At 29.9% G+C, this 27,789-nt stretch overlaps 1 protein-coding gene, 1 long non-coding RNA gene and 1 pseudogene across 2 annotated transcripts; 1 reads left to right on the top strand and 2 right to left on the bottom strand.

Moving 5' to 3' along the window:
- The first annotated feature begins 5,235 nt into the window (after positions 1-5,235).
- Positions 5,236-9,518, top strand: LOC127118727 (2-oxoglutarate-dependent dioxygenase 19). Its single transcript, XM_051048983.1, has 4 exons — positions 5,236-5,519; positions 5,618-5,853; positions 7,037-7,364; positions 9,051-9,518. The coding sequence occupies exons 1-4, from the start codon at positions 5,298-5,300 to the stop codon at positions 9,294-9,296; spliced, it is 1,032 nt and encodes a 343-aa protein (XP_050904940.1). The 5' UTR covers positions 5,236-5,297; the 3' UTR covers positions 9,297-9,518.
- On the bottom strand, positions 8,909-14,054 carry LOC127118728 (uncharacterized). The gene is made up of 2 exons (XR_007802324.1): positions 13,725-14,054; positions 8,909-9,168 (listed from the first exon to the last, which is right to left on the bottom strand). It is a non-coding gene; the product is annotated as an uncharacterized LOC127118728 (long non-coding RNA).
- A 923-nt stretch (positions 14,055-14,977) lies between these two features.
- On the bottom strand, positions 14,978-16,095 carry LOC127122492 (protein FAR1-RELATED SEQUENCE 5-like; annotated as a pseudogene).
- Between the last annotated feature and the right edge of the window lie 11,694 nt (positions 16,096-27,789).

The following is a 27,789-nucleotide window of genomic DNA, read 5'->3' as shown; positions in this document are numbered from 1 at the left end:
TGTTGATGCAAAAATAACAGTCGGTAGTTGAAAGGTCACCTATGCATTGTTAGACGCCGATGACGTCTTCGGTGGTTATGGAGGCCAAATCTTGTCATAGTTGAAATGATCATAACTGAATTTGGAGGTTTGCTTGGATTCAAAGAAAAGGGAAAAATTGGAATAAAATAAATATTTCATTCGTTTATTGAAAAATATCACTTCTCAAAAGTAGTAAAAGTCATAGGTTAAGCCACTCAAAATTCAAGCAAAAAGTGGTAGAAAAATAAAGGCAAAGTCATTAAAATTCAAGTTAATTACTAGTGACTCCTTGCCTTACATCCTAACTTGGTACTTTTGCTAAACTTCAACATCATTGGTCTCTAACTACCATTAACTACCTATTTCTTCACAAACCATCCATTTACCTAATTATCCTTAACTACCACAACTTCCAAACAAACACAAATTTCAACTTTCATTTTTTCACTCAATCCTAGCCATTCTTAACAATTAATCTTATGGTTGAAATTGGTGATCCGCAACTAAGGATTAAATTAACTCTTAACCGTTGATAAACCAATTACTTGGATCACAATCCAAATGTGATCATTCACCTACTAAGTCTATATAAACATGTTATCTTTCATAATTTTGACCTTAGCTAACATCACTAACCTAACTTAGAAAATTCACAATTAACCATTAGCTTTTCACCATTTTTCTTCTATTCTCTCTCAATATCCATCTTCTCCCTCACCCTCACCAAAGTTCATCTTCATCACCATTTATAATTTCACATTGAAGTTCTAAAATGGTGGAACTTAGCCACCAACAATTTCTACATTATCATCAACAATTATCAATCAAAAATTCAAGCATTGTCATCAAAAATCATCCATCAACAATTTCTACATTATAATCAATAATCATCATCTAAAGTTTATCAAGATTCATCAACAATCATTATCCAAAGTTGACCAATTCAAGATTACTCATCAATATTATCTTCTACATTCATTCATCATAAAAAATAATCACTAAGCCTTGAAAGTTAATTGGATTAAAGGACTTATTCTTGAAGTTTTCCGGACTTCTTTTCAACGCTCCAATTTTCAACACTAACCGGAGCAAATCTCCGCTCTGTCGGTAATCATTTATCTCTTCCACATCCTTGCTATGAATTATTGGATGTTTGCTTGTTGATTAATTTAAGCTAGTGTTTTGGAATTGCTAATTAGATTAATCACTTATTTTTACATGAAACACATAAATTTGAAAATAATGATTTTTCAATTAATAACATGTGAATATACCATTCGAATCAATTTTTCACGCTGATCGTGAATATATAATTAGTTTTACATTCCGATGCATAGTTTAGTCGACTCGACACATTCTTTAATCGAATATCATCCACTTTTGTTATTTTTCAGTGTAATTCGTAGCTTATTTCACAATTTGCAGCATATATTAGATTTCTTTATGAAATTATGATTCCAACAATATATTAACTCGTCAAATTCAATTTCGTTGGCCGTTATCGGAAACTTGTTCAAAGTTGACATTGTCAATTTTACACTATAGCTATAAAAATGATTGTTATTTAATTTACTTCCTCCATCCCATAATGAGTGGCTCAGTTGGAATAAATGAGTGTCTCAAAACAAATGACCAATTTCAATTTTCAAGGTATCTTTTTCACTTTTACCCTCTAATTAATATTTACTTTCATCATTCTCAATATATGATAAAGATAGTTTAGTAAAAATATCATTTTTTCTCTTTCATTTATTCATTTTTCTTAATCTTTGTGAAATTATCAACTGAATCATTTATTATGGAACTAAGGGAATATCAGGTAACAATCACTTTTTTTATTATTTAATTATGTGAGTTTAATCATGGCTATCCAATTATCATGTGCACCATGGTCCGCATGTATGCTGCAGGTGATAAGCTTGGCACATGAAAAAAAAAATCGATTGCATTTCTTTTCCATAAACATGGCGATGACTAGTAGTTATTGGGCATGGTGTTTTGGCCTAATTCCTATTTTCCTCATGTTGCAACCTCTAATTAATAAGTTGTTTTATAATTAAAAATAACACCCAGCTTTAATTCATTAAGTAATTAATACACACACAAAAAAAAAAATTAAGAAGCAATGCTTTTGTGTTGGGTTCTGAATTATAAACAAATTAAAAAAAATTCTATTAAACATTTCAAAAGCAAAAAGATAACAGAAATTAGATTTTATTTTTGCTTAATTAGAGTTAATTTAGTTTTTTTTTAGTAAAAATAAGATTTTAGTTCTCATAATTAATCATGATTAATTTTCATAATTAGAGTTAGATTATAATCACTTAGAAAATTGAGATTAAAAAAGAGAGTATGGAGATTAGTAGAAAATGTTTGATTAACAATTGAATTAGACTTTAATTGTTCTTTGTTACTTTGAAAATAAATGATAAATGTTTTAGAACCTAATTACATTTTAATTGATTTTAGTTCATTAATTCATTTTTAAAGATAATGATTCATCATGATTTTAACCACTCATTGTATGTTAATTGAAGTTTTGGTTAATGATTCAATATGGTCCATAATTGTTTTTAGCCATTTTTTGATTAAAAAATCATGATCACATTACTTTCTTTTTAGATATTTTGGTTCACTTTGATGCATGTTCAAGTTTAGACTTTAATCTTTAATCTGCATTCATTAGAATTAGCATTCTTTTTGTATCTATTTTAATTGTATTTTGATGCATGAATCATGATCATGATTGTGAATTTGTTAGGATTTACCATTGCCACTTGATTGATTTTAGGGCATGGTTAAGAATTATATGCTTGTATGAACCTTTTCACATTTCTTGTATGGTTGACGGTTCATTCCCCCATTGTGGATAATATGTCTCTCATTCCCATGAACATGTAATGGCTTAGGACTTTATTTTCTTTGTTGTTTACTTTACATGTTAATTGATAAGATAAAAACAAAACAATAAAAGAATACTTTTTAAAAGAATAAAAACACACTTGATTCAACGTTAAGTGCTTTTCAAAATCAAATATAATCAAAAGCAACGCGAGTGCTTGATCCAACATCGAGTATCTCTTCCATTTCACATTCATTCACTTCTATCTCAGTCATTCTATCTCATTCTATTCAACTTTTATCCTTGATCCATTTCAAGTCATCTTCATAATAAATTGGATAAAAAAGATGGGATGTACGTACTTGTGCACTATGTTTCAAGTACTTGGGTTGTCGGTCATACCTAGCTTGTGGTCCGATGCTTAACATCCTTTCAAAACACTTAACAAATAAAACGAGTCAAATCTGGTGCTCTGAGAGTGAAAAAAATGGTTAGGATGCAACCGTCCTCTAAACACCCGAGTATTCTGATTGTTGGTCGTACTTAACCAGTGGTTAGACACTTGTCTCCCTCTAAGTACCAACGATTGAACTTGTTAAATAAATTTCATAATTATAATAATCAATCAAAGATATTATTCTGCCTTATGGCGCCATCCATTTCTTTCATGATTCATTGCCCAATATTTTCAATCATAACCATTCACTTCAGTCATATACTGTTTCTTTGGACCGAATACTATATTTCTCGGGACTCCATATATACCTTTTAAGCCAATAACCAATGGCTACCTTTAAAGTAAGAGTTGTTTATCTCGTAAACAAACATTTCATTTTGTTTTCTTTTTTGCCAATATGTCTGTTTTACTCTTTAGTTCAGAGTTAATTCCTTTATGGATTCAAACAATATCATTATCTTTTGATCTTGAGTTATATCTTTTATCATCTATCATTCAATATTATGATCATTCATCTCAGTGATATACTGTTTCTTTGAACCTAATACTATATATTTTGGGATTCCATATATACCTTTTGGGCCAATAATCAATGTCCACCTTTGAACCAGTAGTTGTTTGTCTCGTAGACAAACATTTCATTCTGTTTTCTTTTTGGCCATATGCCACATTTACTCTTTGATTCAGATATAATTACCATATGGATTCCAACAATACCATTATCTTTTGGTTCAAGTTATACTTTCATCACTTCTGTCAAATCTTTCAATTCTTTTACGTCTTAGTTCCATGAACTACGGAGTTCTAAATTTCTCATTGCACGATGAGAATACGTAGATACGAGGATACAAATCATTGACGAGCATATTTATTGTTATTTCTTCTTCTGCCTTAGGGCACCATCCAGACCTTCCATCATTCAATACATTCAGTACCTTCAATCATTCACCTCTCGTGATATACTTTCTCTTTGAACCAAATACAATATTTCTTTGAGTTTCATACATATTTTTGGGCCAATAACCAATTCATGTCTTTGAATCAAGAACCTTTCCTTTATTTACTTACCTTACAGCCTTATATAGGAAATACCCTTTATTTTTCAGTCAATATGCCACTTTATTAAAGACATCTTAAAAGTAGAACACAACATGACATGTGATGGTTACTGATGATATAATAGTGCTCTTGTTAAGGATGGATGAGCATTGCAACAAGGAAGCAAAATATGAACATCAACATTGATGATGCAACACCGATATGGTAAAGACGAAGCTCAACAACAATAATGCTTTTATTATTACTTTAATAGTCAAGAGAAAAATAATATTATCATAATATTTTTTATATATTATTTTAATGTACCTTTTAATCAGTCAAAATTTATAAATAGATATAAAATTGCCACATTTTTATAGCGAAAAGGATTAGTCTTCCCCACGTTAAATGTCACCCACAATTTATTGTAATGAAAGTAAGTCTATTAATCTTTTCTTGTGACTCACTATATCACAAATAATACTTTAGTACTAGTAATTTTTATATAAAAAACGTGTTTCATATGCAAACAATAAATTCATCTTGTTGACTTCAACTTTATTTCTCCTATAAAAAAATATTATATATAGAAGAGATGTGACTCATACATGTAATATTTTAATAACACTGTTAAACGTTAAAATATTATGTATATAAATATTTTAATAAATTTAACATTTTACCTGTTATGGTACTGGTTGCTATCATTGGAGGTGTGACCTCTCAAGTATACTGAGAAGGACCACCACTAATTGAAACAATAACACCAAAAGAGTTTAGTTGGTGTTGTCGTCTTATGAAATTGAAGCAAAACCACAAAAGTTTCTTTGAGTGGTCACGAGAAAATATTGTTATATAAAAGACACACATGTAGTAGTGTTATTTATATCCAAACCTGCACTCTTCTCTATTTCATTCTCATCCAAACACAAAAACAACATGTTAAGTCTTAAATGTTTAGTGGAATCAAACTCTCTAAAGTCGATTCCTTCAAAGTATATCTGTCTCAACAAAAATGAAGAACATGATTCCATATTGTTAAATGAAACAGAGAATGTTCCAATCATTGATTTTTCTCAGCTCATATCGGTTGATTTTAATATCCGTTCCATGGCTATTCAAAAACTAGGTGATGCATGTCGCGATTGGGGTTTCTTTATGGTATAATTTATATAGTTTTTTTAATTGATTTATTTAAACTTGATCTATTTTACTTACCTATCAAATATATATAATATTTTTGAAATGAATTGTTGAAGTTAATAAATCATGGAGTATCGGAGAAGTTGAGAGATGAAGTGTTAAGAGGAAGCCAATGTTTTTTTGATCTATCAAGTGAAGATAAAAAGGAATATATTGGTGAAAAACTATTTGATCCAATTAGATGTGGAACAAGCTTCAATATCAAAGTTGATAAAACTCTCTATTGGAGAGATTATCTCAAATGCTATGTTCACCCTCAATTGCATGTTCCCAACAAACCCATTGCTTTTAGGTATAAACTTTCTTAATTTGCAGTTATACTTTTTTATTTATTTATTATGTTTATGGTATATTTGGATGAGTTAATTGGATTTTTTTTAAATTTAAATAATTAAATATAGAAATTTATTCATTGTTAAATTATTTAGGTAATGTTTATAATTAAAAAAAATTGGGTCAATTTACAAATTTTGAAAATAGAAATTATTGATTTGTAAAATTTTAAAATTATTAAGGTCTAAACTATCATTTTTAGAAAATTGAGGGTTAATTTATTTTTTTTTAAAATATATAAGAATCAATTTATAAAATTGAAATGATTAATAGTAAACAATTTGACATTCAAAATTAGAAAAAAAAGAATTTCAATTTTTTTATGTCACTTCAAATATCTTAGTTTTAATTTGTACAAAATATTTTATTGATTTTTAATCATTTTAATAATTCTCTATATTTATTACTCAAACAATAAATTTTAGTCAAGTTATTTTAAATTTTTTTATTAAAAATATTTTGTTTCAATTAAATTTTTCATCCAAACACACTTTTATGATATTTATTTATTAATTGTTTCAATTAAAAAGAAAAACAATTGAAAAAAAAGAAGCTGCATAGATGAGATAATTAAAAAAGTTTGGGACAACCCTAATTAAAAGAAATTGTAAGTATGTGAAATTAATTATTCGGTCCACTTGTAACCGTAAAAACTATTTAAGTCCACTGTGGTTATTTTATTAAATTAAATTACTAATTAGCATTAGTTGAGGTTGATATATTCTAATTCCTAATGGGAGACAAGATAGAGTGTGTAATATCATCCATTCAATTTTTTTCCTTAATTAAATTCATATTGGAGTGTGAGACTGTCATTTTTATTCTTAATTATTATTTTTTAAATAATTTTTATCAAGATGAATAAGTGTGATAGTGCATGTTTAAATTCGCGTTATCAATGTGCAATTACAATTTTAATTGGTTTAATAAGACTTAATCTCTTTAATTCTATTTATAAGATAAAGTTATCTTTTTTTATTTATTGAGTAATCATGTTTAATAAATTTTAAAAGGAAAAATTATTTTATAAATATGATCAGAGTGAGTAAAAAAACAAAATATTTGTTGCTATCTACATTTTATGATAAGCCAAAAATTAAATTTTTATAAGATTTTCTTATTCATTTTTGTAATGTTTGTAGTGAAACTTTAGAGGAATATGTGACAAAGAGCAGAGAACTAATTGGAGAATTGCTAAAAGGAATATCTATGAGTTTGGGCCTAGAAGAAAATTACATACACAAAATGATGAATGTAGATATGGGCTCCCAGTTGCTTGTTATAAACTATTACCCACCTTGCCCTAAGCCCGAACTTGTCATGGGCTTACCAGCTCACACAGATCATGGGCTTTTAACTCTCTTGATGCAAAATGAGCTTTGTGGGCTTCAAATTGAACATAATGGCAAGTGGATTCCTGTTAATCCTTTACCCAACTCCTTTCTCATCAATACTGGAGATCATTTGGAGGTAAAACTAAAATTATACTTGCAAGTAGTTATTTTATGTTTGATTTCAATGTAGAAAATAGGAAAATTGATTTTAATTGTCCCTATCAAACATGATTTTGGGGAAGAAAACAAATTTGATTGGTTGGTGTGAAGAAAAACTTATTTGTTTTTTAAATGTCAGTTGAAGTAGAAGTGGTAAAAAGTGATTTTTTATAGTGTTTGAGAAAATGACGTATAATTATAAAAGTAGACCTTACATCGCCTAAGACATCGTTTCTAAGAAGTAAAAATATTCTTTTTCTTAAAGTCCTTACTTGCAATTGATCTTGAAAAGATTGCATCATTCCGAGATTTTCGAGTATACTATACCATAAAGTAACTACAAGTCCGTAGGTCACAAACAAGTTGGAGACTGACTCTAAAGGACCTAAACATACCCCACAAAAATGAAACCATTAAAATGAAAGACATGCCACTTAAAAATGTTCTCTCTCATTGATACCCTATCTTTAAGGAGTTGTCAAGAGAAGACAACCACTTTTGATGATATTCAACTTATCCCAATTAAAGGCATGGTGAAATTCTCTATATACAAGCCAATATCGAGCCCTAGATAGGCTTCTAGAAGGGCATTAAAAGCGGATGCAACAAAGAAGTCACCCTCTTTACCCTAGTACCACCATTAATTATCAACATATGGAGACATGCTAACTAGTGGATCACTCTAGAAATGACATGTTACTCTCTGACAAACAAAGTTATCCTCCAGTGAAGATTCCAAATGAAGACCTCATCAGTTCAACAATTAACCTCACCTATTTTCATATCCTTTTGATTGGAAATTAGATAGATCCTGGAAAATTATCTTTTATGGGAGTACACCTTACCTAAAGGTCATCCCAAAATTAAGTGAGGATCCTCTTTCCCACTTTCCTCTATAAACCTTCCAAAAATTAATTGAAGGAAGCCTTCATCTTAGAGTCAAGAAGAGAGACATCCTTCCATCTAGTATGTGAAATTCATAATCTTGAGGACCTACCCATGAATGAGGAAACAACTTGACCCATGTATCTTGTGAGAGAATCTTGCGCTAAAGGCCAATAACTTTATATATCAATCTCGACCGCCATTTATCTAGTAGAGCCAGATTAACCAAACGAAGATTGCGAAAACCCAAAACACTTATCTACTTGATCTTACAAACGTCAGGCTATTTAACCCAAACGATCTTAGAATCTTATTTGCCCCACCTCATAGGAACCTTCTTAAAGTTCTGACAATCTTCTTCCACATATGAACCAACATTTTCAAGGATATCTAGAAAATGAGAATAGAATTGAGGACATGGTTGAGCAGGACATCCTTCACATGTACAGACATACCTACGACTTCATGCAAGATTTTAAAAATAATGTTTAAATCAAATTTATTTTAAAAATATGATATCATCCAATCAAAATTAAATTGTCTCAATTAAATCTAGTCAATCCAATAGTGTATGACTTTATGTTTAGATGGAATTATTTTTTATCTCAAAATCAATGATAACCTCAACACAAATAGTTTGTCAACACCTACTAATCAATTGTTAGGTGAGTGATATTAAATTGGATCAAAATATGATTAGAATTAAACTTTTACAATTCAAATTTACATGTCTATTGAGTATCGGTTACACTAATAAAATTTTCATTATTGTCTTTAGATACTTACGAATGGAAAATATAAGAGTGTTGTTCATCGTGCTTTGGTGATGAATAAGAAAAGTGCGAGAATTTCTGTTGGTACAGCACATGGGCCTACACTTGACACCATTGTCACCCCTGCACCAGAGTTGCTTAGTAAGAACAATCCATCAACATATCGTGGCATTACTTATAAAGATTATTTGCAACTTCAACAGAGTCGTGAATTAGAGAGAAGATCTTGTTTGGATTATATTCGAATTTGAATTGAAACATTATTATTATACTTAGATGAGTAAGTTTGATCTTATTTTAATTATAAGATAATGTATGGAATTGTAATTTAGTGTGTGTTTTTGTAATAAGATTTTAAATATCTTTATAATTTCAAAGATAAGTAAATTTTTATTTAATTTAAGAAAAATGCTATGTAGTATGAAGAGACTATCTCATGAAAATTAAAAATTAAAAGTTTATTTGATTGGTTAGTTTTGTACAAATTTATCAATGTTTGTTGTTATGTAAGTAAATGTAGTATGCACATTGCTTAAATTTTTTATAAAAAAAACTTATTTTAGCAATCTTAATTAAACCATCCTCTTAACCCATTTTGTGGTACAAATGTAGATCGTTAATATGTAAAAAAGTGTTGTTGAATGATATCCTAATTTGATCAATGCATATGTATTAGGACAAATTCTTAATTTTGCATAAATCAGGAGTTTCTTATTTCACATTGTGTCCAAGTAAGCTAGAAAGTGTGTAAATATGATAGTGATTAATAAGTAAATTTTAAGTTGATGTATACTCCTCAACTTAAATTTTGTTTATCCTTAAACAAAATTAAGAAAAATATTCTAACATGGTTTTATCAATACATACATACACGACTCTTGGTTTTAATTCAACATGATTTTTCAATAACCTCCATATCTATGTCAGCATTTAGATTTTTGACAATAACAATAGTATTAAAAATAAAAAATTTATATTAATAATTTAATATAAAACAAAGGATAAAGTCAAATTTAGGTTCAAGTGTCGATTATGCAAGGGGAATGTATTAACATCCATCACATCCATTATACTCAACAATAACCATTTTGTTAAATTTGCAATTGAATATTAGTTTATATTATTTGTTTTCTTAGAGTGACAAAAGATGTGAAAAGACAAATAAAATGGGTCACAAAAAGGTTTTTATTATGGTGCTTAACGAGATTACGGGTCTCGCTCCAACGTATCCTCGGGTACAATGAGAAATTCAAAGTTATGTAGTTCTTCATGGAAAAGTATGTATTGGTTGGTTGATTTTATTGAACGACTTTTTATATCGTGCTCTAGTAGTTAAACGTTGCTTGTGCTTGCAATTGGAGGCTTAAAGCCTTTGTTTGTGTCACAGTTGAGATGAAACATCTTGGTGAAGCTAAAAGAATTATGGATATGGATATCATGAGAAGTCGCAAGAAGAGTGAGTTATTCTTATCTCAATCTAGTCGCTTGAAGAAAGTGGTGGAGTGGTTTATAATTAAATATGTCAACACCTTCAACACTGATTAGGATCATTACACGAAGCTTTCGGTTAAATAATGTCATCAAATTGAGGAAGAGAAGAAGATAATTTAAAGTACTCTATGTACAAGTGAATCAGAAGCATTATATCTTGTATGGTTTGTAGTAGATTATACTTAGCATATGCAATCAATAGAGTAAATCAGATTATGGAAAATCATGTTCAAGCTCATTGGAAAGCTTTAAAGAGGATGGTGAGGTATTTGAATGGTTCTCTAAAGGGTGGTTTAAAGTACACAAGGTTAAATCAAGAGGAAGACGCTTTAGAGGGTTTTGTAGATTCAAGTGAGAGAAAAATAAACATATTTTTGTACTGACATATTTTCGGACTTGTGTCTGTTAAAGTTTTAGTATTTATAAATATGGATTTCTCTCATTTTGTTGTAATATAAGTTATATAAGAGAGAAATCCTAGTGATAAGTAAAGGGTAAAATTTCTTAGAATTATATTTTAGGGATTTCGCAGCCTTTTGTGGTTATCAAAGGGATTGGTAAACACTTTAGACAACTTGGGTTTGTGTGAATCTTATATTTTGAGTTGAAGAGATTGAAAAATGCTTTGATAGAAAATAGAGTTTGTTCTTGGAAAATCCAAAGTTTATTTTCTTGTAACTTATATTATAATCTATTGTAACAACTTTTGAAGTATAGGGAATTGGAGAGCTTCTCTCTTCCCCTAACGAAGATCGATTTGATTGAAGTAGGTAAACAAATTCCATGTGTTCTCACCTATTATTTTTTTATTGTTTGAAATCATTTGTCTGGTTACTTTGTTCTTTGTCTCACACATCCATTTTCTTTGGTGGGATTGAACTATGAATAATTCTTTTGAAGTGGTTTTAATTATTCTATCAATTTCACAACAATGATGTACTTAAACTTTAAACTTTAGTTAAACATCCAAAAAATGTTTTAATAGTTCAACGCAATTCAAACTCTCAATTTCTTGTGTGTTATAACATTTTGTTGTCATTAGAGTTTCAATCTCTTATTTAAATATTTAATTATGTAATAGTAAAAGATCTTTGAGAAAACATGTTTAAATTTATACATGCTAAAGATGAAGGAACCAACACTTATTCAATCAAGTTTTCTCTTTTTGGTAGAGAAAGATTTAAGTACTTGAAGGATAATCTTTATAGTTTCTTTATCTCTTAAGATCTAGTTATATCTATGGAAGATCACTTTGCCATGAATAATGTACAAAAGTAAAATTTCAAGCTGCATCACAAACCAGAAGCATTCTTGTTACAACCATTTCCTTCGATGAGTATGATAAGGTTATGGATACTTAATCGATAAGAATGTTATCTATGAATCATTGTGTTTGAATTAAAACGATTGATTTATCTAATACAAGTTTTAATAGTTTTTATTTTTTAATCATATTATTTATAATATTATTGTTTATTTTCATCTTCTACCTGGATTACTATTTCAACTTAAATTTACTATTATTCTTACATTTTTTTTTCTTTTTTAAACTTTCAATTTTATTTATGGACTGCAAAAAAACGTGCGTCCAAAATCAGGTCACATCCAAAAACACATTTTATGCGTACGCACAAATTTGTTACTAATATGTTGAAAACAAAAGATAAAAATATGGAGACCATGTTCTCTAGATTTCAAATTTTAGCCTATAAACTGAAAGTATATAACAAAAGTTATATTATTATTGATCATGTAAAAAAAAATCCTTAAAATTGCCCGAGAAATGGGGACCAAAGATTCAACTATTAAATATACTATGAATTTAGCTAATATAGTTCTTGAAGACCTTATTATCTCTCTCCGGACTCATGAAATAGATATTGATAAAGATGAAGAGAAAAAAAAAAGATAAAATCTATGGCTTTCAAGTCTTTGGAAGAAGATTAAGACGATGCAAGTTGAAGGATTGAATGAAAAAATAAATATGAGAAAGTGATAAGTTTCAACTTATAAAGTTCTGACACATCTTATGGTAGTAATTAATTAGTTAAAACTCTTGGATTCTTATAACAATTTTTCTTTGTGATTGGTTTATCAAGAAGAGTCGTGACTAGACTTGATACAAAAATTGAAGAAAAAACATCTCAACAAAAATAGATTATAATATAACCACAATTTTTTTGGTCTTAACCTTTTTTAGATTAAGAGAGCATTGATAATCTGAAATTTGATCGAGCTATGTGTAAAGTTGACTAATAATAATTTTAAGCATAATTGGACTTGTGTTCCCTCAAATGATTCACTCTTAGTTAATTTTTATTGATTATTTGATTATTATGGTATCAACAATAAAAAATTTATATTTAAAGTTTTAGTAAATTTATTCATCATTAAAAAAAAATTTACTTTATTAATCCTATTATTTTTATCTTATTCAATATTTAAACAAATATGTTAACAATACACTGCCACAAATATAGTTTCACATTTCAATGACTTTATAGACAACAATTTGTACTTGGATCAAATGTTAAAACAATATTGAACCACCACAAATGTAGTTTTAACGGCTTTGTTGCAAAGCTAACAAACAAAAAAGTGAGTAGAGTGATAGGTTCATATAAAAACTATTATTTTTTTTCTTTTAAATTTATTTAATTGTTTTTTCTTTGACTATTCATAGATTTGTTAACCATGACAATGTCTTCATGAAATGGTGTCTGTTTTTCCTAATGAAAATTAAAAAAAAAAATACTTTTCATATCAAAGCCTTAAGATTTTATTTGCTTTCCACAACATACGAAGAAAACAAAATTCAAAAGTGATGTTAACACTTGAGTGCTTAAATCTTTTATCATTAAAAACAATGCATATTATGACTAAGTTCTAGTGTCAATTGTTCTATCCATGTGTTGCGGAAAGTAGTAAATTTCCAAGACATTTGATTGTATTTTTTTTTTCATTTGGAAAAACAAATATATTTTCATTAAGATCTGCATTATCAATTTCCATGGTTCTTAAATCAAGAAATATTCAAATAAAAAATGATAAAATAAATTCTCAATGAAAAAGTAATAGTTTATTTACAAATCAATCATTCTATCAACTTCTTTTTTAGTTAGCCTTGGAACAAAGCTGTTGAAAACATATTTATGGAAAAAATGAAGAGATAAAGAAATCAAGTATACCATAGCCTCAGTGCGGAGATGGCATCGGCATCAAGATGCATGCCGTAGTTCTTGCGGTGGTTTTTAACCGATGCGCCACCGTGTGCGGTGATCTCGGCAAAGAGGGTGATTTTGTGTGTAGTTTGCTTCATATATATATTTTTTTGGAAGGAAGTAAAATGGGGAGGGTGTGAAGATTGTGATGGAGAGAAAATGGTGTTCTTATGAATTTTGTAACAACTAGTTCCCTCTTTTTATACAAAGAAAATTGCAACGGTTAATCCTTTTTTTTCTTTTTACCTTTGAGTGTTTACTTTTTTTACTTTGTAACTTAGTTAAATAAGGAATGATTCGTTGTAGATAAGATGGAGCAAATGAAGATATTGGTAATAGTGGTTACTAGCTGTTGTGCTTTTCAGCAATGAAATGAATGAGAATGGGAATGGGAATCAAACAAATTATAAACATGAAGAAATAGTAATTTCACTTTATAAAAGTATCTTGTCATGTTTTGCTAGAAATATGAAAAAGTGATCTAGAGAGTGCTTTGCTCTTGGAGGGAGATGCTTATCTAGGGCCTAGGAAGGGAATGATATACCATCCACCACTTAGTTTTTGTAGTTTTCAAATACAAATGTTATGCAATTGCTTATTTGCGAAAAATATTCATAATACATTATGAATTAATGTTAAAATTAAATATTAAAAGAGTTTAATTGAAATACATTGATAGTGTAAAATCATTTTACACTATCATCCAATTAAAATTATTCATTTTGACATATAAGATCGATCGGCGATGTCTTCCTCCAATAAACATTGGCCTAGTATGTTCAAGAAATCTAAATCGGACAACCATCAGAATTGGCAGCATGGCGTGAACCCTACTCTCTTATCCTCTGTTGGATTCCAAACAACTCCTATTACTTTAGGTAATTTTGTTTAAAACTCTAAATTGCTAGCCTTATTTCATCATCATAATTATTATTATTCTTAAAACAAATTGAAACGTAAGAAGAAATCTTTGGCTTGATGAACTTGCGATCGATTATCCAAATCAACTAAACTAAATTCATGTTTAACTGATTGTTTATGATATCAAATAATCAAATCAAATTCTTCAGGTTGAATCTAACCGTATCAAATCAAATTCATTCAACTTTTATTGGTTATGATATCAGATTAACATAGAGGTGTATGTGGTACTCTTTGATCTAAAGATAAAATTGTATCCAATATAAAAGTTTCAAAATAGTGTTTGAAAATTGAATTTATCACCTAAAAATCATAAGTATGTTGTTAGTGAATCAAATTAACATGATAAAAAAATGAGAAGACATGTACATGTAATTTTAAGATACCTTGTTTGATTTAAATTTGGACATTTAGGCTTAGTATGACCCTTTTTTATGCAATAACTACAAGTAGAGGAACCTTTTCTGACCATCTCCAAACTGTTTTTCATTCGCAAAGTCCGCGGACGTCCTTTAGTTGTTATAAGTGGAGGGTCATGCAAAGCTATATTAACATCAGATGCTTTTGACACATCTTCCGATGTTGAATCAACAAACTTCTTATTTGACTCTTCAATATCCAATAAATCAAGTTTTGCAATCCCATTTTGCAAACTTTGAATTGCAATATCGTGATGTTTCTCAGATTGTGAACCTCTTTCTGATAGTTCGAGGGAGTAAACCATAATATTATTAAACAATGAAGTGTCAGAAGCGTTGCTGCTTCCTTCTTGAAAACCTTCAATTGTCACTTCTTTTACCTTTTCTTTTTTAGCATTAATAGACTATCTATGTAAAACATACTGTGAAGGGAGACAATAAACCTTTTTCTTTATAAATACACATAATACATGTCTACAAAGAATACCTGAAAATTCAAACATGTGACAACTACAATTTACTTCTTTTGAAGTGACATGAAAATTCACATAGTAGATAGGCTTCTCTTTGTAAATTTCACGAACTTTATACGTTAAGACTTCAATAGAAAACTTAACATTTTATGTGATAAATAATTGAGAACCAACCAACTCATCTTGAAATATTCTAAACGTTTTTCTTGTATAAATTTTTTAAGCTTCTTCTTCTATGGGATATAAAGTTCATAAAAGTGGCTTTGAATTTCTTGTTTTGAAAGTCTTCTCTCTTTCCTTGTTGTAACGTGCATCAAGAGCTTTTTCATATTGTGTCACAAATTGGCTTAATGAAGTGCTTGAATTCAAAAAATCCTTAAAATATTTATTCATACTTTCACTCGTTTGAGTGGTAGACATTCCTGCACAAAAATTGTGGCGTACATAAGTAGGAATATATTTTTCTCGAATGGAGAATATCTTGTTTAGCCACTGATTATCTTGTAATCCATATTTACCAATCATTGCTTCCCAATCAGAATTAAATTCTTCAACAGTGGTAGATTGGTGGATGCACTTGTAAAATTGATTTTTAAATTCACCATGTTCGTGATAGACACGATTCAAGTACTCAGAAACTTTTTTCTCAATATGTCATATGCAATAACAATGATTAACCTTTGGAAATACCTTTGCAACTGCATTACTAATAGCAGCATCTTGATCTGTGATGACAGTTTTAGGAGAAATTCCACTCATTGCTTCTAACCAAGTACTTAGCAACCAAACAAAGCTCTCTATAGTTTCATCCCATAATAGAGCACAACCAAAAAGAATGGATTGTTGATGATGATTAACTCCTGTGAATGGAACAAAAGGCATTTTGTATTTATTTGTCAAATACGTCGGATCAAAAGTAACAACATCACCAAAGTATTTATATGCCATTTTGGACCTTGAATCAATCCAAAAACAATTTGCTAATCTTCCTTCAGCGTCCATTTGAAAAGCATAGAAAAATCCAGGATTCTTCAATTGACAATTTTTAAAGTATGATAACATCATTTGAGCATCTCCATTTTCTAACTTTTTTTGTCTCTTTTCGGTTAAGTATAACATTTTGTGGACTAAATCTAACATTATCAACCATTTTCAGTACATAAGACAGATCTTATTTTACTAGGGCATAAACCAGAATCATGCAACACATCAATAAGTTTTTTTTGCACATTAGTCTTCTTTCTATGCACTCGAAGAAACTGTGAACTTCTAGGAGAAAATAGTTCATGATTATGGTCCCTTACAAATCTTGAAACAATCCATATCTCTCCATTTTTCTTTAAATACAACATTGTCTTGCATCCTACCCTTGTTTCATCGTGTACGATAATACTATTACTTTCTTCTTTCATATATTTTTTTGCCCGAAATCCCTCCTTTGAACAAAGAAATTCTCGACCTATTATCATACCATTTGTTCTTGATTTAGTAACACGATCCATACGAAAGCTAAAACCTTTATTCTTAGCATACCTTGTGTAGTTAATTCTCGTCTCTTCAATTGATGCAAACTCCATTCCTTCATATGGCTCTAAGGGAGGCTCTGTTGGTAGTCTGCTATTGAGAGGATCAATACCAACAACACTTTCAAGTATGTCATCAGAGCTAACTATGGTTGAATCTTCATGTATGTTTTGCATCTCTTAATCTCTTACAATAATACAAACAATATTTACACAACTGTTAAACATGATAATAAAAATGATATTGCACTAGTAAAGCTAGTAAAATTGAATACAATATTTATCCTCTCTCTTTTAATCAAATCTCATATTATTTGTTAAAACTCAAGCTACAATTGATTTAAATTTTGTAAAGTTTCAACAATCAGTAGAAGTCCATAAATTATTCTACTTAAATTTAATATTAAAAGAAAAAATTGGAAAGTCACACAATCATAAAAAAGAAGAAAATATTATTAGTTTAGGGTTTAACCTCATGTATGTAGAGATTTACAAATATAGTTTGTGAGATAAAATTTGTGAAAGTATAAAGATCAATTTTGAATAGATGGATGGAGTGGAGGAAGAATAATAGAAGTAACTGAAATGAGAAATAAAGAGATTGAGAGAAACGTGGAAGAAGAAAGAGAAAGAGAGAGTGAGAGGAATGTGGAAGAAGAAAGAGAAAGAGAGCAATGTAGAGAAGTTGTTATTACTATGATTTAATTATTATTATTATATTTATTTTTAATTACATGCTTATATGTCAAAATGAATAATTTTAATTAGATGATAGTGTAAAATAATTTTACACTTTCGGTATATTCCAATTAATCTCATATTAAAATTAATGTGAAAAACAACTAATAATTAAAATTAAGAAATAGTTGATATGACATCGATTTAATAAAAGGACCGATGTGAAAAACATTAATTCACACCTACTAGTTCAAAAAAACGAAGTTAAATATAATATACTAATTGAAATACACTCAAAATATAAAAAGATTTTACACAATCATATTGGATGCTGAAAGAAATTTAAATTTTATTTTAATCATCTATAAAATAATATAAATAATATTAAAAAATTGACAATATAAAACTTTTTATTAATCTCTTTATTATATATTGATGTATTGATATTTATTATAAATATAAAGTGAAACATTTTGAATCGAGAGTCATTCAAATAATATCAATTAAAAAATATTAATAAAATTTATCATGATTTGTTCATATAAATCTAAATCATAAATGTTATCTTTACACTATTATTTACATTTATACCGTATAATAATTCACAAGTACATTAGTTTTGTTATATTATTAAATAAAAAAAAGCAACAAATGAATTGTTGTGATTTTCTCTCTCTTATTTTTTATCTTTCACATTCTTCTCCCTTATGATACATTTTCTTTTCTTCCAACACCCACAACAAGCTTTCATCTCTTCAATTAAAATTCCCTCCATTCTTTCAATATTTTCTTAGTTTATGTGTATGTTTCTTAATATTGTTTCATCCCTTATTCCACTTTTTGTAATATAGAACAATATAATTATTCAAGAGGAATGGGAAGAAAAAATAGAATAAAAATCACATTTTAAAAGAATTTACAATTTACAATTTGTGATTTCTTATTGTTACGAACGGTGTATAAACTCTTAAAAAAATATGAAGTTAGTTAATTGCATGTAAATAGTTAGTTAATACATTTTAAATATTGGTTGATCTAATATCATAATATGAATGATATCATAACATGAAGTGGTTTACGCGTAAATAATGATACTTAAATTTATTTGATGTTAATGGTGTTTGATTTAATTAAATGAAGAGTTGACAATTTTGTTCTGAACAAGAAGGAGAGAGAGTTTGAAGTTCTTTAGAGTTATGATAGAGAATAAGAGAGAAAATTCCTTGGAGTCATTATGAAGGAGAAGAGACTCATTAGAGTAGTGAAGAAGAGATTGATCAATAAAAATTAAATTAAAATAACTATTGTCCCTTTAAAAATAATGAAATTTTATTAAATACTTTGTATTTAAAAACATTAGGATGCGGTGTACGGTTAAAACTAGTGTTAAAATAAAAATTTTGAAATTTAAATATGGATGAAGTAAAATTTAATGGGTAATGTTAACTTATGTCGTTTCAAAGACACCGTTAAAAAATAAATATATAAATATTTTTTTTAGAAATTATATATTGATTTTATCAAAAATTTATAATTAAGTCTTTTTACTATTTTTTAATACAATTTTTTTTAATGGATTTCTTAACATTACTCAAATTTAATTTATAATATGAAATAGCATCGAGCATTGCACCAACCAGTGTAAAAATGAATTAAGAGAGTATTTCCATAATTGACAAACATCCAACTTAATAAAATGAATTAAAAGAGTTTAAAGTAAGTAAATAAATAATTGTCACAAAAAAAAGAGTGAAAAGGATTAGACATGTATATGTTTTTATGAATATTGTTGAGATATACTTTTTAATTTAATAAATCATTTAATGTGTTGCTAGATTAGTCCAACAAATGCAAATGAACCATTAATAACCATTTTAAAAAAGAGATTAATTGAAATACACTGTCAGTGTAAAAGAGTTTTACACCATCACTTAATTATAGACGTTGGATATTAAAAGAAGGTTGACTTTTATTTAAAAAATCTATAAAGTAATACAAACGGGTGATGGTGATGAACCGACGGTGTAAAACTTTTTACACTGATAGTGTATAATAATTAATCTCTTTAAAAAAAATGTAAATATATGTATTACCCTTCACCGTATTTGCTTGAAAAAACAGAAAAATAATAACGAGACCTATTAGTAAATATTCAACTAATTTTCCCATTTATTAAAAGTATTAATATTAATAGTGTATGAAAAGAGAGTGTATAATTATCTAGTTTAAAAAATATTTAATTTTACATTTATTAAAGATATTTAATTAAGTATATTTAATTTTTTAATCAAAAAATGAAAAAATATATAATAAATTATCACCTTTTTAATAATTAGATTAATTTTGACTTTTTCCTCAATATGTCCAATGATAAAAACAAATGTTCACTATATCTTAATTTGAAAGAAAAAAAATTGAATATATCTCTGACAATCATTGGTCGGGAATACTCTATGGCAAACTCTTGACCAATCAAAAGTCCGTGTTTTTTCTTATATTTTTTTAAGGGTCTTGCTAACTTATGTCCTTGGGGCACAAGTTAAGGTTACTATTATTGAAAATTTTGTGTGGAATAAAATAAAATTTTAAGTTTCAAGAAATTAAATGCACGCATTCTAAAAGAATATTTCTATAAATGTATCATTAACTTGTGTCCTTGGGGCACATGATAGCATTTGCCTTTTCTTAATTCACTTTTAAGCTATTTTAAGGGGTTATTCTGTAGGGATTTTAAATCGGCATAAAACACATAAACAAGTAATCTCTTTAAAATATCTTTAAAAAGCCCATTATATAGTATAGTGAATTACAAAAAGAAAAAAAGAAAGAAAAAAAAGTATGGACCATTGATTGTCTGGGTGTCAACTCCCATGGAACACCCAACTCCCATGAAACACCCTTGATCATTGATTGTCGCTGGATGGGGTAATGAGATATATTTTTTTTTCCAATAATGGCATATTACACATTTGTTTTTAACATTGAGATATATTGAGGAAAAAAAGTCATTAATTTCAGATTAATAAAATTCCTTTTAATTAATAATTTATTTACTTAGTAATATTTCTATTCATTTTTCATCAAGGCGCAAATCTCACATTTACTAGATTGGTTTCTAATATTAACAATTTCATATTTTAATGTTATATTGTTATTTTCTAAAAACTCAATATAATCTTTAAGATATAAGTTATTCATGTACCTCGATTAAGGTAGCATTTTATTTATGCAATTGCTTGTATGAAAGAGTTGTTACCTCACATCCATCTTTTTTGTCAGAAGCTTTCCAATAAGTATGTTATTCTTCTTCATCGAATGAAGGATCTTCAGAGATTGTACCAGAGATTGATTCTTTAAGAGTTATTCTCGATGTTGAGTCTCTAAAGAATTTTTTTGTTGAGAATTCTTCCTCATTTCTTCTTTTGAAGATTTCAATAGATGAAGTTTTTTAATCTTCTTCATTAATTGAACCAAATATTCTTGATGAAGTTTCACCATTATCAGAAGACAAATCTTTCGAGGATTGTTCGTCCATTGAAATTGTTCTTTCAAATAAAACTACCGAAGTTGACTTTTCTTATTCTTCTTCAAAAGAGTTCTTTAATGAAGTTGCTAATGATCCTTCAAGGTTTCTTGAACTCATTCCTCCATTTTTTAAAGTTGAATCAGCTCATCATGTTTCTCGACGATTTCCTCCTTAAATTTTTCCTGAAAAATCATAAGCATTTCCATTTGTAGAATTGAATCAAGATTCTAATTCCAATTTTAAAATTGAATCAGTTGTTCTTAGTTAGCATGACAACAAAGTCATTGAGAAAATATTTGTGGTAATTCATGGTACTAGATTGATTAAATTGAGAGCTTGAAAAAGTTTGTTGTGTGTTGGGGTAAGTGAGTTGTGTTTGGATTTGGATGTATGTTTGCAATTGGGTATATTGGATGTCTAAATAATATGGTTGTTCACATGGGTCAACTAACATTCTATTTTTTTATAAATAGTCAATTGTAACTAATCCATACCATGTTCTGTATTCACCATTTTCTTATAATAGCTCACTTAGTTAAAAACTTTGAATTAAAAAATTTATGGTACATGGAAGTAAACAGAAGTATCTCGGTTCAAATTGTCTAATCGAACTTGCTATCAAAAAGCTCAGATATGCGTAATTGTAATCATAGTATGATAATGAATCACAAATTGACCAAACACGATTAATCACAACCAGTTGAATGCAAATCAACAAGGTTAGTTTACTTCCAATGATAATTCATACAAAAAATCTATTACGACAAATTATCGAACACCTTATATGCAGTAGAAATTTGTATGATTTTGTTGATATTAAAATTCAATCATAATATAAAGGATTGTGATCAATTCAACAACACCTCTTTCAAAATGTAATAAAAAATATTATCTAAAAAAATTGATCGCACGATCGGTGGAATCAACAATTTGCCAACGGAAAATAAAAGAGAGAGAGAGAGAGATAGGGAGAGGGAGGGAGTACACAAGTATATTTTATGCAGTTCCCCAATCGACTTCGCTATGAGTACGTCTGCCCTCACTTTGAACTCGAATTGAGATAATGAAATTATCCTTACTGTCGCGGTAAAGAATCGGAGACCAAGCTATTGATTAAACTTGACTCATGAATCAAAATATCACCACCGAACTTTAATTTATCCAAGGGAAGGGGAAAAGATTCAAAAATAACCCAATATGTATATGCAAAGCTAGAAGATTAAACTTAAGCTAAGCAAAAATGGGGGGAGATTCTAAGGTACGGGGGTGTATTATGAAAAGGGAAGGTATTAGCATCTTAATCATCTGTAGTACTCTACAAGAACCTTTTAAATATATGTGTTTGGGTTAAAATTGTTTGCTATTTGATTGGGGAGATGAGAAAAAGAACATCTTTTTATTGTTTGATGATTTGGAAAGACATTGAGTCTAGCCTACGTACCCGTGAAGGATCAAAACCTCGTAGTTCGGATTCAAAAGTAAGAAGGGATTTGTTGGGGTTGATTTTATGAGAAAGAGACAAATTGTCATCTTAAGGAGAAAACTCACTTTTAAACCACCACAAACATGTGGAAGATAGATCTTTGCGTCAAATTGAAAGAAGGGATCTCACTTGGATATAGAATCAACAAGTATGCCATATACCTCTTCCAAATGGAAAAGAATCAATATCAATCTCAACAATGTTATGGGATAGGAGATTTAAATCCCAACTATGGATGACTCATGTCTTATCCTTTTATGAAAAGGTTTTAAACATGGAAAATTCAAAGTGGCAAAAGGGTTTGAATTAAGTTTGTGTTTTTAGGTCTTATGAAAAGATCTTTGAATATGCTTAAGTGTTTTGAAGCATTTGATTAAGAAATAAAAGGGAAAACAATGACCTAAGTCAAAGTTCATTATGAAAGTGGTTATAAGAAGAAAAGAGAGAGATAAAATCCTAAGGTTTACATTGAGGGGAACCTAATATTGTATCTAGAAGTTTGGATTAAGGGAGAGCAAAGTTGTATAGAATGCAGATGAACACACACATGCAAAATGACAATAATGTCATGATTCCTTTCCCTTGGATATAAACAATAACAAGGTTGAACATGCATTAACATTAAGGCATAAAATATGGTTAAATACAGTGGCAATCATAAGGTGAGTGAGGTATGAATGACAATATTAATCATGGTTTTTAGGCATTGAGATAAACATAAACAAGACATGACGAAGTTTCACATAACATCACAAGACACAACATATTGATGGTGAAGAAAAAATTCATATTTGACATGGTAAAAGCATTCATTGGTACATGGTAAACACAACATGAATTAATTTAGGTCAAACATGCATCACATTATAAGTCTTCATAAAATAAACATTAAACTTGAATCAAAGTTCATGATAAGACCAAACTTAAGTGGAAACCTAATCACCTCTTAACCATTCATTCAAACATGTATTTCAAGGTGAATCAATTGATACATTGTATGAAGATAATCAAGTTCAATCTTGTTAAGGATAACAATCAACATTTAATAGAGTGCGCTTTAATCATACAAACTTTCAACGTCAAGAACAAACAAGACATAAGTCAAAAGAATCAATTAGGAGCCTTAAAAACACTTAAAAATACATGTTTTCCATCCAATCAAAAGTGGTGAAATAAATAATATTTTTGGGATTCTTTTGGTATCATCATAAAATAGATATTCTCATGAACACATGGCAAAAAGAATGGGTCAAAAATGTTAAGGGATCATGAAGTTATGAATATTTGAAGTTATGAAGAAAAATGAATATTTAACAAGTGAGAAAAAATAAATATTACACTACCTAGGACGACTACATGGCAAATTTTCAATATTTTTAATGTATGTGTCAGGACGACTACCTCAAATTCATAAAAAGGAAGTCGGGGTCCTACTCTTGTAAATAAGCATTCATGAAACGGAACCATGTAATCATCAAAAGAATTGCATATCCTTTTCTCTCTGGAACCAGAATGACTTTCGTAGGATCATCAACCACAATTTAAGCATTACTAAGGGTTGCCTCAGTGCTCAAGGCCGAGAAATGTCTGCTATATTTGCATCTACCCAATTGTACTATAGTACAGTCGGTTGAATTTGAAAATTCAAATGTTCTAGCACCTCAGCATCTCTAGGCTCATAACCTAGCGTATGTAGGCAAACCTGAATGTAATCTCTAGCAAGGTCCCTCATTTGCAAATTGGCACGTACCTCTTCTTTCAACAAGATAAAAAGTTGCAAAAACTTCCAAATAGTCAACTCACTCTATTTGTAAGCAATGATAGATAAAGGATCAAGACCAAATATGAATAGAGATCACAAGATCAAAGACTAGAAATCAACTTATGGAAACACGTCAAACTCAAGTGAACTTAAGCATTCTATGAACTGCACCACACTTTATCTGTACACGTCATCACACATGTCAGGAATGGGTAACGAAGCATTTTAATGATGGAACTAAAATAAATGCCCATGTTCCCTATTACTTTTTTTAAAATTGATCTCGAGTGATTCAGTTATATTCCATGTTGAACTACGACACAAAGGCATATCAATAATACTTAAGGCTTTCATTGACCCATTCAGTGCCCAGCAAAACCTTTGGGACATTTTTTTTGGACCGATCCAAAGACCCAATTGATCAAGGCCTAATCCATCTCAAGCCCACTGCTCTCTACCCAAAATATAAAAATAGTTCACATGCTATGAGAAGGTACATAATCTTTGATTTGTAATTTCACTATACTCATTTTGAATCTTGAACTGACTTGGACTTTGAAGTGTTAAGATATAGATCCACCCCGTGTCATCGTAAAAGAGATCAGAGCCGTTGTTCAAGATCAATAGTTATTCAACTTTTTTCATTTATGATTCCTTCATGAAGGTAGATCATTCATTTATGGTTCCCAAACGGAACATATACAATTTTGAAATATCAAACATTCTACTCCCTCTGTCCCACAATGAGTGATCCATTTATAATAAAAGAGTGTCTCAAAATTAATGATCTATTTTAATTTCCGATGCTCTTTTCTCAATTTTACCCTCTAATTAATATTACTTTCATCATTCCCAATACATGGTAAGAATAGTTTAGTAAAAATATCATTCTCTCTATTTTATTTATTCCTTTTTTTAATTTGTGTGAAATGGTCCACTGAATTACTCGTTGTGGAACGGAGGGAGTATGATTAGAAAAATGTCCTGATCTAAAATGTCAAATAGGTGTTTTAGAGATTGAATGGTTTTGTAGAGACTTTTGGGTGGTATTGGCAAGTTTTAGGTCAGGTAAAGTAGCAAGCATAATATGGTTTTGAGGTTGGATGACCATCATTACCTTATAGAATCCATTCACTTGGTTAGTCAAACTAACCATCATTACCTTATAGAATCCATCCACTTGGTTAGTCAAACTAATCTTCTTCAAATACTTCATATCATGTAATGTTAGAACATAAAACTCAAACTGAAGGTTTGACAATGGTGGAAGAAAATAAAATTGGGGAAGATGAAGATGAGAGAGAATTAAAGAGAATAGAGTAATATTGGATGAATATTAATTTTTGCATTAATTTTGAATTGGGAATATTACAAGAGTATTTATACATTGAGAGAATAAAATAATACAACTCAAAAATACAACTAAAGTGACTCTACAAATAAATTCTATTAGTTTTGGAAGGGTAAAAACATAATTTAATTGCAATTAACACACCATCTCACTTTAGTTGCTCCAAGTCCGCCATGCTCAAGCACTTCTTTAGCCTCTTGAACACATCATTTATCACACCCTTTGTCAACAAATCCGCGACTTGGTCTTCGCTTCGGCAATAGCTCAATCTAAGCTTTCCATCACCGACCAATTCTCTCAAATAATGAAACCGCATCTCAATATGCTTGCTCCTTCCGTGTGCAATCGGATTCTTCGTAAGATTTATTGCGGAAACATTGTCTACAAACAGTGTGGTGGCAGCATCATCACCACATCCCAATTCTTTCAATAGATTCATAAGCCACATAGCTTGGCACGCACTTAACGATGCCGCAATGTACTCGGCCTCACAAGAAGAGAGTGCTACAACCGGTTCCTTTTTCGAACACCAAGAGACTGGTGTACTACCAAACATAAAGATGTACCCCGTCGTCGATTTTCGATCATCTTTATCTCCGCACCAATTAGAATCGGTGTAGCCAAGTAAACTGCACTTACGCCCCGTGTCCGATGCGGGAAAGAGAATTCCGCAACCAAGAGTACCTTTCACATATCTAAGGATCCTCTTGACCGCCTCCAAGTGAGACACCTTCGGTCTCTCCATGAATCTACTCGCAATACCGACACTAAAAGTCAAATTCGGTCGTGTATTGCACAAATACCGTAACGATCCAATCAAGCTCCGGTAAAGCATTGGATCGATATCATCCTCCTCATCACTTTTGGACAGCTGCACTCTAGCCTCACAGGGTATAATAGAAGCATTACAATTCTCCATATCACACTTTTCAAAATATCTAGAGCATACCTCCTTTGGTGCATAAGCAACCCCACTTTTGACTTGTGAAACTCTATGCCAAGGAAGTAATTCATGACACCAAGGTCCGTCATCTTAAACTCTCTCATGAGATCACTTTTGAACCTTGAAACACTCTTGTCATGGATGCCCGTAATCAAGAGATCATCAACATACAAGCAAAGTATAATAGCACCATCATTTGTATCCGATCTCACATAAACTCCATGTTCGGATACACATCGTTTGAAACCAATGTCAATAAGAAAGTCGTCAATACGTTTGTTCCCAACTCTTGGAGCTTTTTTCAAACCATACAACGCCTTGTGTAGCTTGTAATACTTCATCTCTTGATTTTTTATCACGAAACCGGGTGGCTGCCCCACATAGACTTCCTCAACAAGAGGGCCATTCAAAAATGCAGATTTGACATCCATTTGGTAAACCATCCAATTGTTGTTATGCGCAATACCAACAACCAAACGAATAGTCTCTAATCTAGCCACCGGTGCGAATACCTCCTCATAGTCTATGCCTTCTTGTTCCAAGAACCCCTTCGCCACTAATCGAGCTTTGTGCTTGATTACTTCACCTTCGGGATTTGCTTTAACCTTATAGACCCATCGCACACCTATCGGTTTCTTTCCAAGTGGTAAATCGACCAACTCCCAAGTACCGTTTTTCTCAATAGATTCCAGATCCTCTTTCATTGCACATATCCACTTAGGATCACCTACGGCTTCTTCCTCATTTACTGGTTCGGATTCGGCCATAAGCGTGAAATGAACAAAGTCACCATCGTTATTCACTTCGTTATCTTGGAATCTTTCATAATCTTGGAGTCTATGAGGCAAGGCTATTTGCCTCACTGGTCTACCATTATTAACAACATCATTTTGCGCTACTGTAGGTGCTGGTACAGCGGTGTCGGAAGCCTCCGGATCAGTGATTTCAAAAAA

The sequence above is a fragment of the Lathyrus oleraceus genome, chromosome 2 (assembly GCF_024323335.1).
Source record: "Lathyrus oleraceus cultivar Zhongwan6 chromosome 2, CAAS_Psat_ZW6_1.0, whole genome shotgun sequence".
NCBI classification, from domain to species: domain Eukaryota; kingdom Viridiplantae; phylum Streptophyta; class Magnoliopsida; order Fabales; family Fabaceae; genus Lathyrus; species Lathyrus oleraceus.
This window is presented reverse-complemented; position numbering and strand designations above follow the sequence as displayed.